Source organism: Anopheles merus, chromosome 3R (assembly GCF_017562075.2).
Source record: "Anopheles merus strain MAF chromosome 3R, AmerM5.1, whole genome shotgun sequence".
NCBI classification, from domain to species: Eukaryota; Metazoa; Arthropoda; class Insecta; order Diptera; family Culicidae; genus Anopheles; species Anopheles merus.
Window position 1 is genome coordinate 46,311,092 of NC_054084.1, and position 16,743 is coordinate 46,327,834.

A 16,743-nucleotide genomic window follows, 5' to 3' on the forward strand; every position below is an offset into this window, starting at 1 on the left:
AAATGTCTATCGCGTTTGTTTCTTTTGTTTGCTCGTGTGTTTTACTTCTGCTTTAACTATAGCTTGTGTACTTAATCTGCATAGAAATGAAGTTGTACTTCACCTGTACATACGAATACGTCCCGTTTTATACCTCCCCTTACGATTCGTTCTACCATTTTGATCGACTACTAGGACAGTGCCGATAAAACAAAAGCCGTCTTATTTATTTCCTCCCGTTAAGCTCCCTTAGTGTCAGAGGTAGATGTTTGTTTTCAACTCTCTGATAACTGTAACCTATTTTTCCCAACTCGTCCAACTTTCGATCCCTCTTCTTTTCTATTTCCTTACACCCAAATAAATTCCCCGGGCAGAACGCATGTGTTGGATGTATATCTATTGTGAGAACTAAAACAGTGATCGATAGTATTATCCGCTTAGTCTATCGGTTTCGAAACCTCGATACCACAGTTCCTCACGCAAAAAAATGCGTCTATCTGGTTCGTCGAAGGCTGCAACATACTCGCCCTGTAGTTTGAGTTTGAAATAATTTCTCTACAAATTCCATTCTCGCACGACGATGGCAAGTGTGAGAGGGAATAGTTTCCTTTCGTTTTGTTTTATTTTGTTGTGAGGCTATGTAACAGGATTGCATCAACGGATTGGCCAATGCACCAGTTTGCAAGCGAAAGACACACTGACTATTTGCTAGGAGGGTAGGATATGTAATTACATCGTTTCGGCCAAACTACTCGGTTGTAAACCGGAAAAAACCAATACAAAGTACATGCAGCAAAACTTCAGTACGACTTTAACGACCTGGACTGCGACGATCCCAACAACAACAATCGACACAAGACTTTTTGTATTCGTACAGCATATATCTGCCAAGAGCACACTATTTATCATCAACAATCCACTTATCATCATATAACAACACCTCTAGACGAATCCTGTGCGAACGATTTACAATGCGCCAATGATAAGGCTTGCATAGGAGGCAAATGTTCCGATCCGTGCTCGCTGCGAGGCGCATGCGGTGACAATGCACTCTGTCAGACGGTGCTGCACAGACCAAGATGCTCATGCCCGAACTGCTACATCGGACGACCGAACGTCGAATGCAAACCGGATCCCAAATGCGAAGAAGTGACCACCCCAAGACCGAATGACCCGAAGATTGTTTCGGTGGCATGCGAGACAAACGGCGACTGTCATGAAAGCCTGCGCTGCGACGCCAGCGGGCAGTGCAGCGATCCGTGCACGGTACCGGCACCGTTCGTATGCGACTCCAACAAGAAATGTGTCTCGCGCCGTCATCGGCCCAGTTGCGTCTGTGCGCACGGTTTCATCGTGAATGACAGTGGCGAGCTGGTGTGCGCTCCGGAAAAGCGCGAATGCTTCGGCGACGATGGTTGCGCCTCGAACATGGCCTGCCTCGATGGCCGTTGCGTAAATCCGTGCTTTGCCAACGGTAGGCGCAGTGCGCCCTGCCCGGACGACAAGGCTTGCGTGGTGGTGGACCACAGGCCGACATGCGTATGCATGAAGGACTGCAGTCCATCACTGTCGATTTGCTTGCGCGACAGCGGTTGTCCGGACGAGTTGGCCTGCCGAAATTATCAGTGCGTCAATCCGTGCGAGACGACCACTTGTGCCGAAGACACACCATGCTATGTCGAAGATCACAAACCAATCTGTAAATTCTGCCCGCCCGGCTTCGTTAAAGATGTACGACATGGATGTTTGAAAGGTAACATAAACACAACCCCCAAAACCACTCTGTCCTCTGTTTCTGTTCGTTTAGTGGCGATTAGCGCATTGAACCATAGTCGACTTTTTCTTTTCCGATTCATTTCCGCTACTTGCGTTTCCTGTTTCTTTGTCTTTATCCCTTTTCTTGCGATTACAATCCACCAAAGAATGGAATAGTACACGACCATACTTACAACACTATCGACTTTCTGATCCTGTTCACCTTATCTTTTGCTCTATTCAAATCATTCACACATTTTATCAACTTTTCCATTCATTGTCCATGCTCTATTGTAAACATTTTGGTTCTTTTCTGTTTTTATCATTGCCGTCTCTTTGATTCCTTTCAACACTTACTAATCTCCAATAGAGCTAAATCATCTCAACAACAATATCTCATTATATGAATTTTGCCCAATTGAAGGTGTACTATATTATATTTCAATACTACTACCGTCATTACACATGGTTTCCTTTCCTTGCCAAGTACGTTAGAATTTTTTCACAATATCGCTGTGTTTTTTTCCTTTCACTCTTTCTTCTGTCTATACTATCTGATGCTATCAGCCCTCTTCTAATCAGATATGTTCTAAAGTACGATCGAACTGCAGTATCTGAGGCAAACATTGGTTCACATTTGCCATATTGATGGAACGTTGAGTTGCAGTACGAACATCCAAGTTACTGTACATACGCAACGGCCATTACGATCACTCGTGATAGTGAATCACAAACATTCACACATGCTTATGCCTTACTTCGATTTCAGAATATCCTTTGTTCCTTGTACTCTCCTTATCCCGATCTTAAAATTGTATTTTTTATATTGTATAACAGAAACGTTTCACGTCGATTGCATCGTATACATGTTCAGTGTAAACCAGTTAGCAAGCTGTTAAAACGGTTGAATTTTAAAGCAAACAAAATTTTCAAAGGAAAACCAATCAAAACTATCGAAAACGCTGATAGCATTTGAAAGCGCTACATTTCACCTTTACTATACTATATGCCATACTTCAGCATTGTAGATCCAGTATCGCACTATCCTCTATCACGGTCTGTCCGTATGTCTATCTGTCTGTCTGTCTGTCTGTCTGTCTGTCTTTATGTCTGTCTGTCTATCTGTCTATCTGTCTATTTATCTCACTCTGTGTTGGTTAGCTGTCAACAATTTGTAACTATTCATTCTTCTGTCTGTCGCTGTTTACTGTCCATCTATTGGCTTATATAGTGCAGTATGTGTTATTTCAATGTTCTCTAATGCTACTAGCACCAATTACAATTTTATACCAACGGTGCCTATATTTGTATATAATCTCTATAATTGACATGCGCGTATTATCTATAAATGCCATTTCTTCAACATTGGTGGCCATATTTGTCGTGCTATGTTTATTGATAACGGCTGAAGTATTATATTATTTTTTTGCGTTCTGCCTTCTCTTTACTTGATCTGAGATTGTTTTCTCCTCCATCCTCAACACAATACATCCACTACCTCTGTCTCTATGTTTATCGCCCCCTCTCACTCTCTCAATCTGTTCTATCCATTTGTATGCCTGTCTCAGTTGTGTTAAAATGTAAATTACATGTACATTATTTACATATATATTAATTGAACATTATTATGTGTACTTTATTGTAACCTCACACCAACTACTTAAACCTTACTTTCACAGCGATTGAAAAAGATAAAAATGAAGGAGAAAAAACTCATGAAATGCAGGGTATCAACTGTTCGGTGCACTCCGACTGCGGCGATAAATTACACTGTTTAGTCGGCCTTTGCGTTGATCCTTGTAGGTCTGGTTGTGGTGAACGGGCGCTTTGCACAGTGAAAGCACATCTTCCCATTTGTTCCTGTCCTTTCGGTTACACTGGCAACCCATCCGAACGGTGTGTACCATTGGACGGCATTAAGAGTAACACTTCTGTCACGCTGATGCCTGAAGGTATGACTGAATATCCTGAGGAGTACTATGATGGACACAAAATTGATCGATCAGATGAGTTTACCACAGCTGAAACCACAGTGGATACAACTACCACCTTCATGGATGGACCAATTACACTAAGCACTACAGCACACGAAGAAGATTTGATTTCTATGAATCAAACCGCGGATGTAAATAACATTAGCACGTCAACTGCAAGAGACGAAAGCTTTAGCGATGCGAGCACAATAGTACTCGATTCTATTTCAACCGTTATTCCAAATACTGAAACTGATGATACTCGAACCACATTGAAGCCATTTACTTCTACTGGCACAACAGAAGCTGGTGATTTCATATCAGAGACAACAATTGAAGAGATTATTTCCACGACTAATGTTCCGATGAAAACGACCAATGCAACGGTAAAGCCAAATAGTCATTCAGATACACTCACAAAACAAGATCGCAAATCCACTGATTTGGAAGAGACTGATCAACTACCAACTGTAACCACACCAATCGATGATTATTTTGTAGAGTTATCATCTACCTCTAAGCATTACGAATTCATGCAAAACAGTGAGGCTACCGTTACGCCATTGGGAAAGAAGACCAGCACTACAAGCATGACTACTACTAGCACTGCTGCATCTGCAACGGATATCAATACCACTACTGAACAGTATTTATTGGACGATCGCAGCATACCACTTTCAACATCCGAATATGACGGAGACGATTACATAGATGAAGAGAGCACGTCAACAGCATCGACGATAGAAACGACCTTAGCAGCGAAAACGACCTACGAGTCCTATCCTACGGGAACAACGGCGGAACCGATCATTGAAATCATTCAGTGCCGTGCCGAAAACGATTGCAATGCAAACGAAACCTGTGCTGGTAACATCTGCATCGATCCATGTGCTCAATTTAATCCCTGTCCTCAGGATGTTCCTTGTCAAACCTTGAATCATGTCCCAATGTGCTTGTGCAATAGCGATACCAATACCGGGTACAGCGTTGATTGTATGAAAAAATCAGGTAATATATACACAAAAAAATCATCCAACGCAACCAACTATCTATCCCGTTTAGTAGACAGCCGGTTTGATTCGGTGCGTGGATTGCGAGCAGTAATCTTACGAACATTTCAATACTTTCATCATTTCCACTTCCGTACTGGATTTTACCTCCGTATCTTTGTACCTCTGCATGATCTGTACGTTAGATGGGGTTTTCGCATTTAGCAATCGCAATCACTTGCATGCCACAGGAATGTATTTGACCACAGCTTTGCCAAAACCATCACCAAAGCTATAGTAGGTCAAAATACATATACGTGATGCGATTTATGCTCTTTCACATGCTCATCACTATCGTCGTATTGTTACCTAGAATCATAAAAACGGAGACTTCATTTTACAGCAGCTCTGTTTTGTAGTAGTCAACACATTTAGATACCTACCTGACTATTCTTCTTCTATGTCTTTTGGCACTGATTGCATCTTTGACCAAAACTGAGGCGCAACAGTGCTACACTATTTCTGTACACTCTGTCATTCGAAGAATTACTGCGAGCGTATGAGCTTTGCTGGTGCTGCACTGCTGATCCACGTGCCGATAAAACGGGTGTTTGTCTGGTTAGAGTTGAAGAAACCATACAATCAATCTGGAATGACATTGAAAATGCTCTCATTACCGTATTTTGATTCATCTTTCTCTACCGTCATGACCCTTGAGTATTGCGTATGGAGTTTGTATCATCCAGTGGCTCCCACACAAAGACTTCACCTTACTGCAGAACGGACTACTGCAGCCGCATGATAAGCTCTGCTGAGATCAGAGTTCCATAAATTATCCTTCTTCATCGGAACCGATTTGGAATCAACGTAGTGCGTAGTGTAATTAGTGGGATGTATGGGAAAACTATGCTGATGAGTGTATTTTTTATCAGTATGTAAATTAACTCTTCTGTTCAACCATCTATGTTGCACATATATTACGTGTATTTTTGATTGTGGTTTCATGTATTCTGGTATTGCATATTGTTTGTTATTATTGGTGGTGGATATCATAAAAACTTGGATCTAATCATTACCTGTAGGCTTTGCTTAATTACTTACATGTATCATTCAATGACAAGGAATGGGGTTTAGCTTAGCTATTGGTTTGCTTCAATGTGTTTCAATCCAGTGAATTTTAAAATTTCCAACCACATTTACTGTGCAAACTCAATCACTTGAGTTTCAACAATTTGCTACGAAATCGGATATGTACACATGTTTTAATATTATAACTAACACAATATTTTTACGACTTCCAGAACTGGGATGTAGGCATAGCAACGAGTGTCCTTTGGAAAGATCATGCATCAACGGTATTTGTGTTGATCCATGCCGATCGGGCAATCCTTGCGATATTGGCGAAGAATGCGAAGTTCAAAATCACGAAACAGTTTGTGTGAAACGTACGTATACAGTTTAATTCGTTTGACTAATGGCTATGAGTACCATATTGCAATATTATTCGTTCTTTTTTCTCTAGTATGCCAATGTGAAAAAGCATCAGACTGTGCAGGAGGATTGATATGTGATGGCTGTAACTGTGTTCAAAAAGATACCGATAGAACAACTGGTTGTGAGCATTGCCCACCGGGCATTCCTTGTGATCCTATCACTGGCGGTTGCGTCAAGGGTAAGTATTTTTATTGTTTGCATCCACATCTACATCTTCGCGCATAAATATTCTTCAAAAGTCATTTCCTCATTCCGCACTACGAAGCGTAAATCCACACACCTCCTCCCCTTACAAAGGACGGTTCTTTCCACACGATTCGTCGATATATATTTATCAATAGTTTAGACTCATTTCTAGTCCCATTCATAGTTAGCTAGTTCGTATCTCCCTTTTCTCCTGGCTTGCTTAAAATCTGTCGCTATGCTTATAAATGGAATTGCTTCGAGAAAAATGCGTCGTGATCGTAAGTTTTCGCTACATTAACATTTATTGACTGACTATAATTTGCTTCTTCATAATTTAACCATCTAACTCTATTCACAATTGAGCATTGTATTTTCACGCAAAAAATCTGTGAACAAAATATTCCTGTCATACACTTCACGCCACCAACAAATATTTATCATAAATGCTTGAAAACACACATTAAAAACATATCGCTACATAACACAATAACATAACACATATCATCAGAAATCACACATCAAACAGTATATCAATTTAAAAATGTAAAAATTTACATCCAATTAAACGATGATTTTGTTTTGTTTTATATCTAAAAAATCAATAACACAGAACCACACACAACCACCGACACTTATCCTGATGTAAATAGCACAAATACAAATATATTTGTCGAAGGAGGGAATAATCAAACAGTTAACAACGTAACAAACACAGCAATAACAACAACGCCTATGCCTGAGAGTGATATAGAAAATTTAACACCTGACACAAGCAAACTTACCACTGCCCCGAAAGCAACAATTTATATCACAGAAAAAGCATCTGAAAATGAGTCACTCTACGATATCGAAACAAGCACCCAGAAAACATATGCCCTAACAAATTATTCACAGATAACCGACCACCTCCCAAACGAACAAAACACGACCAATACGGACACATTTTCGAACCCCACTACGCCTCAGATTGCAAAAGATTTCACGATAACTATTCCCATAACAATACAAAACTGGATAAATCAGCAACAAACAAGGCCAACAACTAGACAGCCACCAACAAATCACAATACAGAAACCACACGATCGTACACCACAACCGATACTACAGCTCGGCCCACTATTCGTGATGATCAAACAACTCGAGTAGCTGACTCCGATACAACCACGTCTTATCCTGACGAGCGAACAACTCAACACGATACAGAAACCACACGATCGTACACCACAACCGATACTACAGCTCGGTCCACTATTCGTGATGATCAAACAACTCGAGTAGCTGACTCCGGTACAACCACGTCTTATCCTGACGAGCGAACAACCCAACACGATACAGAAACCACACGATCGTACACCACAACCGATACTACAGCTCGGCCCACTATTTGTGATGATCAAACAACTCGAGTAGCTGACTCCGATACAACCACGTCTTATCCTGACGAGCGAACAACTCAACACGATACAGAAACCACACAATCGTACACCACAACCGATACTACAGCTCGGTCCACTATTCGTGATGATCAAACAACTCGAGTAGCTGACTCCGGTACAACCACGTCTTATCCTGACGAGCGAACAACCCAACACGATACAGAAACCACACGATCGTACACCCCAACCGATACTACAGCTCGGCCCACTATTCGTGATGATCAAATAACTCGAGTAGCTGACTCCGATACAACCACGTCTTATCCTGACGAGCGAACAACTCAACACGATACAGAAAGCACACGATTGTACACCACAACCGATACTACAGCTCGGCCCACTATTCGTGATGATCAAACAACTCGAGTAGCTGACTCCGATACAACCACGTCTTATCCTGACGAGCGAACAACTCAACACGATACAGAAACCACACGATCGTACACCACAACCGATACTACAGCTCGGCCCACTATTCGTGATGATCAAACAACTCGAGTAGCTGACTCTGATACAACCACGTCTTATCCTGACGAGCGAACAACTCAACACGATACAGAAACCACACGATTGTACACCACAACCGATACTACAGCTCGGCACACTATTCGTGATGATCAAACAACTCGAGTAGCTGACTCCGATACAACCATGTCTTATCCTGACGAGCGAACAACTCAACACGATACAGAAACCACACGATCGTACACCTCAACCGATACTACAGCTCGGCCCACTATTCGTGATGATCAAACAACTCGAGTAGCTGACTCCGATACAACCACGTCTTATCCTGACGAGCGAACAACTCAACACGATACAGAAACCACACGATCGTACACCACAACCGATACTACAGCTCGGCCCACTATTCGTGATGATCAAACAACTCGAGTAGCTGACTCCGATACAACCACGTCTTATCCTGACGAGCGAACAACTCAACACGATACAGAAACCACACGATCGTACACCACAACCGATACTACAGCTCGGCCCACTATTCGTGAAGATCAAACAACTCGAGTAGCTGACTCTGATACAACCATGTCTTATCCTGACGAGCGAACAACTCAACACGATACAGAAACCACACGATCGTACACCACAACCGATACTACAGCTCGGCCCACTATTCGTGATGATCAAACAACTCGAGTAGCTGACTCCGATACAACCACGTCTTATCCTGACGAGCGAACAACTCAACACGATACAGAAACCACACGATCGTACACCACAACCAATACTACAGCTCGGCCCACTATTCGTGATGAACAAACAACTCGAGTAGCTGACTCCGATACAACCACGTCTTATCCTGACGAGCGAACAACTCAACACGATACAGAAACCACACGATCGTACACCCCAACCGATACTACAGCTCGGCCCACTATTCGTGATGATCAAACAACTCGAGTAGCTGACTCCGATACAACCACGTCTTATCCTGACGAGCGAACAACTCAACACGATACAGAAACCACACGATTGTACACCACAACCGATACTACAGCTCGGCCCACTATTCGTGATGATCAAACAACTCGAGTAACTGACTCCGATACAACCATGTCTTATCCTGACGAGCGAACAACTCAACACGATACAGAAACCACACGATCGTACACCTCAACCGATACTACAGCTCGGCCCACTATTCGTGATGATCAAACAACTCGAGTAGCTGACTCTGATACAACCACGTCTTATCCTGACGAGCGAACAACTCAACACGATACAGAAACCACACGATCGTACACCACAACCGATACTATAGCTCGGCCCACTATTCGTGATGATCAAACAACTCGAGTAGCTGACTCCGATACAACCACGTCTTATCCTGACGAGCGAACAACTCAACACGATACAGAAACCACACGATTGTACACCACAACCGATACTACAGCTCGGCCCACTATTCGTGATGATCAAACAACTCGAGTAGCTGACTCCGATACAACCACGTCTTATCCTGACGAGCGAACAACTCAACACGATACAGAAACCACACGATCGTACACCCCAACCGATACTACAGCTCGGCCCACTATTCGTGATGATCAAACAACTCGAGTAGCTGACTCTGATACAACCACGTCCTATCCTGATGAGCGAACAACTCAACACGATACAGAAACCACACGATCGTACACCACAACCGATACTACAGCTCGGCCCACTATTCGTGATGATCAAACAACTCGAGTAGCTGACTCCGATACAACCACGTCTTATCCTGACGAGCGAACAACTCAACACGATACAGAAACCACACGATCGTACACCACAACCGATACTACAGCTCGGCCCACTATTCGTGATGATCAAACAACTCGAGTAGCTGACTCCGATACAACCACGTCTTATCCTGACGAGCGAACAACCCAACACGATACAGAAACCACACGATCGTACACCACAACCGATACTATAGCTCGGCCCACTATTTGTGATGATCAAACAACTCGAGTAGCTAACTCCGATACAACCACGTCTTATCCTGACGAGCGAACAACTCAACACGATACAGAAACCACACGATCGTACACCACAACCGATACTACAGCTCGGCCCACTATTCGTGATGATCAAACAACTCGAGTAGCTGACTCCGATACAACCACGTCTTATCCTGACGAGCGAACAACTCAACACGATACAGAAACCACACGATCGTACACCACAACCGATACTACAGCTCGGCCCACTATTCGTGATGATCAAACAACTCGAGTAGCTGACTCCGATACAACCACGTCTTATCCTGATGAGCGAACAACTCAACACGATACAGAAACCACACGATCGTACACCCCAACCGATACTACAGCTCGGCCCACTATTCGTGATGATCAAACAACTCGAGTAGCTGACTCTGATACAACCACGTCTTATCCTGACGAGCGAACAACTCAACACGATACAGAAACCACACGATCGTACACCACAACCGATACTATAGCTCGGCCCACTATTCGTGATGATCAAACAACTCGAGTAGCTGACTCCGATACAACCACGTCTTATCCTGACGAGCGAACAACTCAACACGATACAGAAACCACACGATTGTACACCACAACCGATACTACAGCTCGGCCCACTATTCGTGATGAACAAACAACTCGAGTAGCTGACTCCGATACAACCACGTCTTATCCTGACGAGCGAACAACTCAACACGATACAGAAACCACACGATCGTACACCTCAACCGATACTACAGCTCGGCCCACTATTCGTGATGATCAAACAACTCGAGTAGCTGACTCCGATACAACCACGTCTTATCCTGACGAGCGAACAACTCAACACGATACAGAAACCACACGATCGTACACCCCAACCGATACTACAGCTCGGCCCACTATTCGTGATGATCAAACAACTCGAGTAGCTGACTCCGATACAACCACGTCCTATCCTGATGAGCGAACAACTCAACACGATACAGAAACCACACGATCGTACTCCACAACCGATACTACAGCTCGGCCCACTATTCGTGATGATCAAACAACTCGAGTAGCTGACTCCGATACAACCACGTCTTATCCTGACGAGCGAACAACTCAACACGATACAGAAACCACACGATCGTACACCACAACCGATACTACAGCTCGGCCCACTATTCGTGATGATCAAACAACTCGAGTAGCTGACTCCGATACAACCACGTCTTATCCTGACGAGCGAACAACTCAACACGATACAGAAACCACACGATCGTACACCACAACCGATACTACAGCTCGGCCCACTATTCGTGATGATCAAACAACTCGAGTAGCTGACTCCGATACAACCACGTCTTATCCTGACGAGCGAACAACTCAACACGATACAGAAACCACACGATCGTACACCACAACCGATACTACAGCTCGGCCCACTATTCGTGATGATCAAACAACTCGAGTAGCTGACTCCGATACAACCACGTCTTATCCTGACGAGCGAACAACTCAACACGATACAGAAACCACACGATCGTACACCACAACCGATACTACAGCTCGGCCCACTATTCGTGATGATCAAACAACTCGAGTAGCTGACTCCGATACAACCACGTCTTATCCTGACGAGCGAACAACTCAACACGATACAGAAACCACACGATTGTACACCACAACTGATACTACGGCTCGGCTCACTATTCGTGACGATCAAACAACTCGAGTAGCTGACTCCGAGACAACCACGTCTTATCCTGACGAGCGAACAACTCAACACGATACAGAAACCACACGATTGTACACCACAACCGATACCATAGCTCGGCCCACTATTCGTGATGATCAAACAACTCGAGTAGCTGACTCCGATACAACCACGTCTTATCCTGACAAGCGAACAACTCAACACGATACAGAAACCACACGATCGTACACCACAACCGATACTACAGCTCGGCCCACTATTCGTGATGATCAAACAACTCGAGTAGCTGACTCCGATACAACCACGTCCTATCCAGATGAGCGAACAATTCAACACGATACAGACACCACACGATCGTACACCACAACCGATACTACAGCTCGGCCCACTATTCGTGATGATCAAACAACTCGAGTAGCTGACTCCGATACAACCACGTCTTATCCTGACGAGCGAACAACTCAACACGATACAGAAACCACACGATTGTACACCACAACCGATACTATAGCTCGGCCCACTATTCGTGAAGATCAAACAACTCGAGTAGCTGACTCCGATACAACCACGTCTTATCCTGACGAGCGAACAACTCAACACGATACAGAAACCACACGATTGTACACCCCAACCGATACTACAGCTCGGCCCACTATTCGTGATGATCAAACAACTCGAGTAGCTGACTCCGATACAACCACGTCTTATCCTGACGAGCGAACAACTCAACACGATACAGAAACCACACGATCGTACACCCCAACCGATACTACAGCTCGGCCCACTATTCGTGATGATCAAACAACTCGAGTAGCTGACTCCGATACAACCACGTCTTATCCTGACGAGCGAACAACTCAACACGATACAGAAACCACACGATCGTACACCCCAACCGATACTACAGCTCGGCCCACTATTCGTGATGATCAAACAACTCGAGTAGCTGACTCCGATACAACCACGTCTTATCCTGACGAGCGAACAACTCAACACGATACAGAAACCACACGATCGTACACCCCAACCGATACTACAGCTCGGCCCACTATTCGTGATGATCAAACAACTCGAGTAGCTGACTCCGATACAACCACGTCTTATCCTGACGAGCGAACAACTCAACACGATACAGAAACCACACGATCGTACACCACAACCGATACTACAGCTCGGCCCACTATTCGTGATGATCAAACAACTCGAGTAGCTGACTCCGATACAACCACGTCTTATCCTGACGAGCGAACAACTCAACACGATACAGAAACCACACGATTGTACACCACAACCGATACTACAGCTCGGCCCACTATTCGTGATGATCAAACAACTCGAGTAGCTGACTCCGATACAACCACGTCTTATCCTGACGAGCGAACAACTCAACACGATACAGAAACCACACGATTGTACACCACAACCGATACTACAGCTCGGCCCACTATTCGTGATGATCAAACAACTCGAGTAGCTGACTCCGATACAACCACGTCTTATCCTGACGAGCGAACAACTCAACACGATACAGAAACCACACGATTGTACACCACAACTGATACTACGGCTCGGCTCACTATTCGTGACGATCAAACAACTCGAGTAGCTGACTCCGAGACAAACACGTCGTATTCTGACGAGCGAACAACTCAACACGATACAGAAACCACACGATCATACACCACAACCGATACTACAGCTCGGCCCACTATTCGTGATGATCAAACAACTCGAGTAGCTGACTCCGATACAACCACGTCTTATCCTGACGAGCGAACAACTCAACACGATACAGAAACCACACGATCGTACACCACAACCGATACTACAGCTCGGCCCACTATTCGTGATGATCAAACAACTCGAGTAGCTGACTCCGATACAACCACGTCCTATCCTGATGAGCGAACAACTCAACACGATACAGAAACCACACGATCGTACACCACAACCGATACTACAGCTCGGCCCACTATTCGTGATGATCAAACAACTCGAGTAGCTGACTCCGATACAACCACGTCTTATCCTGACGAGCGAACAACTCAACACGATACAGAAACCACACGATTGTACACCACAACCGATACTATAGCTCGGCCCACTATTCGTGATGATCAAACAACTCGAGTAGCTGACTCCGATACAACCACGTCTTATCCTGACGAGCGAACAACTCAACACGATACAGAAACCACACGATCGTACACCACAACCGATACTACAGCTCGGCCCACTATTCGTGATGATCAAACAACTCGAGTAGCTGACTCCGATACAACCACGTCTTATCCCGACGAGCGAACAACTCAACACGATACAGAAACCACACGATTGTACACCACAACCGATACTACAGCTCGGCCCACTATTCGTGATGATCAAACAACTCGAGTAGCTGACTCCGATACAACCACGTCTTATCCTGACGAGCGAACAACTCAACACGATACAGAAACCACACGATCGTACACCCCAACCGATACTACAGCTCGGCCCACTATTCGTGATGATCAAACAACTCGAGTAGCTGACTCCGATACAACCACGTCTTATCCTGACGAGCGAACAACTCAACACGATACAGAAACCACACGATCGTACACCACAACCGATACTACAGCTCGGCCCACTATTCGTGATGATCAAACAACTCGAGTAGCTGACTCCAATACAACCACGTCTTATCCTGACGAGCGAACAACTCAACACGATACAGAAACCACACGATCGTACACCACAACCGATACTACAGCTCGGCCCACTATTCGTGATGATCAAACAACTCGAGTAGCTGACTCCGATACAACCACGTCTTATCCTGACGAGCGAACAACTCAACACGATACAGAAACCACACGATCGTACACCACAACCGATACTACAGCTCGGCCCACTATTCGTGATGATCAAACAACTCGAGTAGCTGACTCCGATACAACCACGTCTTATCCTGACGAGCGAACAACTCAACACGATACAGAAACCACACGATCGTACACCACAACCGATACTACAGCTCGGCCCACTATTCGTGATGATCAAACAACTCGAGTAGCTGACTCCGATACAACCACGTCTTATCCTGACGAGCGAACAACTCAACACGATACAGAAACCACACGATTGTACACCACAACCGATACTACAGCTCGGCCCACTATTCGTGATGATCAAACAACTCGAGTAGCTGACTCCGATACAACCACGTCTTATCCTGACGAGCGAACAACTCAACACGATACAGAAACCACACGATCGTACACCACAACCGATACTACAGCTCGGCCCACTATTCGTGATGATCAAACAACTCGAGTAGCTGACTCCGATACAACCACGTCTTATCCTGTCGAGCGAACAACTCAACACGATACAGAAACCACACGATCGTACACCACAACCGATACTACAGCTCGGCCCACTATTCGTGATGATCAAACAAATCGAGTAGCTGACTCCGATACAACCACGTCTTATCCTGACGAGCGAACAACTCAACACGATACAGAAACCACACGGTCGTACACCTCAACCGATACTACAGCTCGGCCCACTATTCGTGATGATCAAACAACTCGAGTAGCTGACTCTGATACAACCACGTCTTATCCTGACGAGCGAACAACTCAACACGATACAGAAACCACACGATTGTACACCACAACCGATACTACAGCTCGGCCCACTATTCGTGATGATCAAACAACTCGAGTAGCTGACTCCGATACAACCACGTCTTATCCTGACGAGCGAACAACTCAACACGATACAGAAACCACACGATCGTACACCACAACCGATACTACAGCTCGGCCCACTATTCGTGATGATCAAACAACTCGAGTAGCTGACTCCGATACAACCACGTCTTATCCTGACGAGCGAACAACTCAACACGATACAGAAACCACACGATCGTACACCACAACCGATACTATAGCTCGGCCCACTATTCGTGATGATCAAACAACTCGAGTAGCTGACTCCGATACAACCACGTCTTATCCTGACGAGCGAACAACTCAACACGATACAGAAACCACACGATTGTACACCACAACCGATACTACAGCTCGGCCCACTATTCGTGATGATCAAACAACTCGAGTAGCTGACTCCGATACAACCACGTCTTATCCTGACGAGCGAACAACTCAACACGATACAGAAACCACACGATCGTACACCACAACCGATACTACAGCTCGGCCCACTATTCGTGATGATCAAACAACTCGAGTAGCTGACTCCGATACAACCACGTCTTATCCTGACGAGCGAACAACTCAACACGATACAGAAACCACACGATCGTTTTCCTCAACTGTTTTCCAGACTTTGATTGATCAAGAATCATCCATAACACCGACATTTAATGACTTAATGACAAATAGTTTTGCTATGAAAGCACATAACATGATGACTTCACCTGACCTTTTGACTACTCTTTCAACGTTTGTGGATAATTTCGTGGGCTCAACAATCGTTTTCACAAGTGATGAAAATATCGATGCGAACGAAGGATCTATAACCACCGCTACTTATCCAAGTGAAATGCAAAATAACTCAAATATGCCACCAGCCACCAAAGCCTGTCAATCCACCAATGAGTGCACTGAGAATGAAATTTGTGTTAAATCACAATGTTTCTTACTTTGTAACTCAACCAATCTCCCCCCTAACACTCCCTGCGCAAGAGGTATTATCAGCTGCCTTCAAATCTCCTAAATATTTCCTGTATATATCTCTGT

At 44.5% G+C, this 16,743-nt stretch overlaps 1 protein-coding gene across 29 annotated transcripts in view; it reads left to right on the forward strand.

The window, feature by feature from the left end:
* LOC121597665 overlaps window positions 1-16,743 on the forward strand; it is a 134,848-nt gene that overhangs the window by 74,896 nt on the left and 43,209 nt on the right. For 18 of the 29 annotated variants that reach the window (XM_041923587.1, XM_041923591.1, XM_041923613.1 and 15 more), the window contains 5 exons: window positions 926-1,732; window positions 3,414-4,715; window positions 5,998-6,141; window positions 6,219-6,368; window positions 6,987-16,691. In XM_041923587.1, coding sequence (XP_041779521.1) covers window positions 926-1,732; window positions 3,414-4,715; window positions 5,998-6,141; window positions 6,219-6,368; window positions 6,987-16,691 — 12,108 coding nt within the window. The remainder of the gene's footprint in view (window positions 1-925; window positions 1,733-3,413; window positions 4,716-5,997; window positions 6,142-6,218; window positions 6,369-6,986; window positions 16,692-16,743) is intronic. The other 11 variants (XM_041923596.1, XM_041923610.1, XM_041923603.1 and 8 more) reach the window with 6 other exon arrangements.